Raw genomic sequence first — 1,236 nt, 5'->3', positions numbered from 1 at the left:
GAATCTGATCTAATCCAATCTGATTGAATCTGATCTAATCTGATATAATCTAATCTAATCCATCCCTTCTTCTCAGGATTTCGTTCTCTTTGATGCTTTCAAGTCATTTTCCAGGCTGCAAACAGCAAAGCAACATGAAGCTCTGTGAGGATTTAATCCGTGCAGCTGACTGTCTTAATCCAAGTCTAACTCTGGTTTAGTTAGTCAGGTCACACAGACGGACAGGAAGACGCTGCAGCAGCCAACACAGTCGCTCTGTTACTTTTAACCTCATAAAAAAACAGCAGATTGTGTCTGATGTCCTCATTGGGGCCTTTTTATTTTCTGCTTTATCAGTGATTAACCCCTTCCCCTCCAGCTTCATGAGGTTTTCCCAGACTTGGATTACCTGACTGATGCGGATATGGGCTGTGACGTCGTCTGCCTGCTGTACGACGTCAGCAACGCCTGCTCCTTGGAGTACTGCGCCAAAGTCTTTAAGGTGGACATCTGGGCTTTAAATATTCCAGCCAAGCAGGGTCGGTTTTAACGCTTCTCTCCTGGCAGCAATACTTCATGGACAGCAAGACGCCGTGCATGATGGTCGCAGCCAAATCCGACCTGCCGGAGGTCAAACAGACGTACGGCTGCAGCCCTCTGGAGTTCTGCAGGAAGCACAAGATGCCGCCTCCGCAGAGCTTCACCTGTAACACGGCAGCAGCACCAGACCGAGAAATCTACACCAAACTGACCACTATGGCCATGTACCCGTACGTACGCAGGCTCCGCCTTTAAACGCGCTTCATGTATGGAGAGAGAAATTAAACTTTATTCTATTTTTTTATTTATTATTAGGATTTTATTATTTTTATTTTATTTTTTTAACAGTGTCCTGTCTGGAAATGTGGCAATAAGAATATTTATCTTGATGCCAAAAAAGATTTTGATTTAACAAGTATAAAAAATAAATAAATAAATAAAAAATAAAAAAATTTAAACCTGAAAAAATGGATTTAAAAAAAAACAATTATAACAAAAAAGTAAAAAAAAAAAATAACAGTTTATAGCAAAGAGAAGAAACAATTTTCATCTTCAGGTTAAACTTCAGGGGCTTCATGACGAACGCCTGAAAACAACCTCCAGCTGTGGCATTCAGGGACCGTGGGAACTGGTAATATCTCTAAAGGAAAGTTTTAAGCCTAGCCTTAAAAGCAGACAGGGTGTCTGCCTCACGGACTAAAACTGGTAGTTGGTTCC

At 41.4% G+C, this 1,236-nt stretch overlaps 1 protein-coding gene across 1 annotated transcript in view; it reads left to right on the top strand.

Moving 5' to 3' along the window:
- The window catches only part of LOC107103032 (mitochondrial Rho GTPase 1-A-like), a 24,057-nt gene that overhangs the window by 19,355 nt on the left and 3,466 nt on the right, over nt 1-1,236 (top strand). The window contains 2 exon segments of the mRNA XM_015402547.1: nt 359-481; nt 547-749. Of these exon segments, the coding sequence (XP_015258033.1) occupies nt 359-481; nt 547-749 (326 nt within the window).

Source organism: Cyprinodon variegatus, unplaced genomic scaffold (genome assembly GCF_000732505.1).
Source record: "Cyprinodon variegatus isolate N-32 unplaced genomic scaffold, C_variegatus-1.0 Scaffold1365, whole genome shotgun sequence".
NCBI lineage: Eukaryota > Metazoa > Chordata > Actinopteri > Cyprinodontiformes > Cyprinodontidae > Cyprinodon > Cyprinodon variegatus.
The sequence above is the reverse complement of the archived record's forward strand: the minus strand, read 5'-3'. Positions and strand labels throughout refer to the sequence as shown.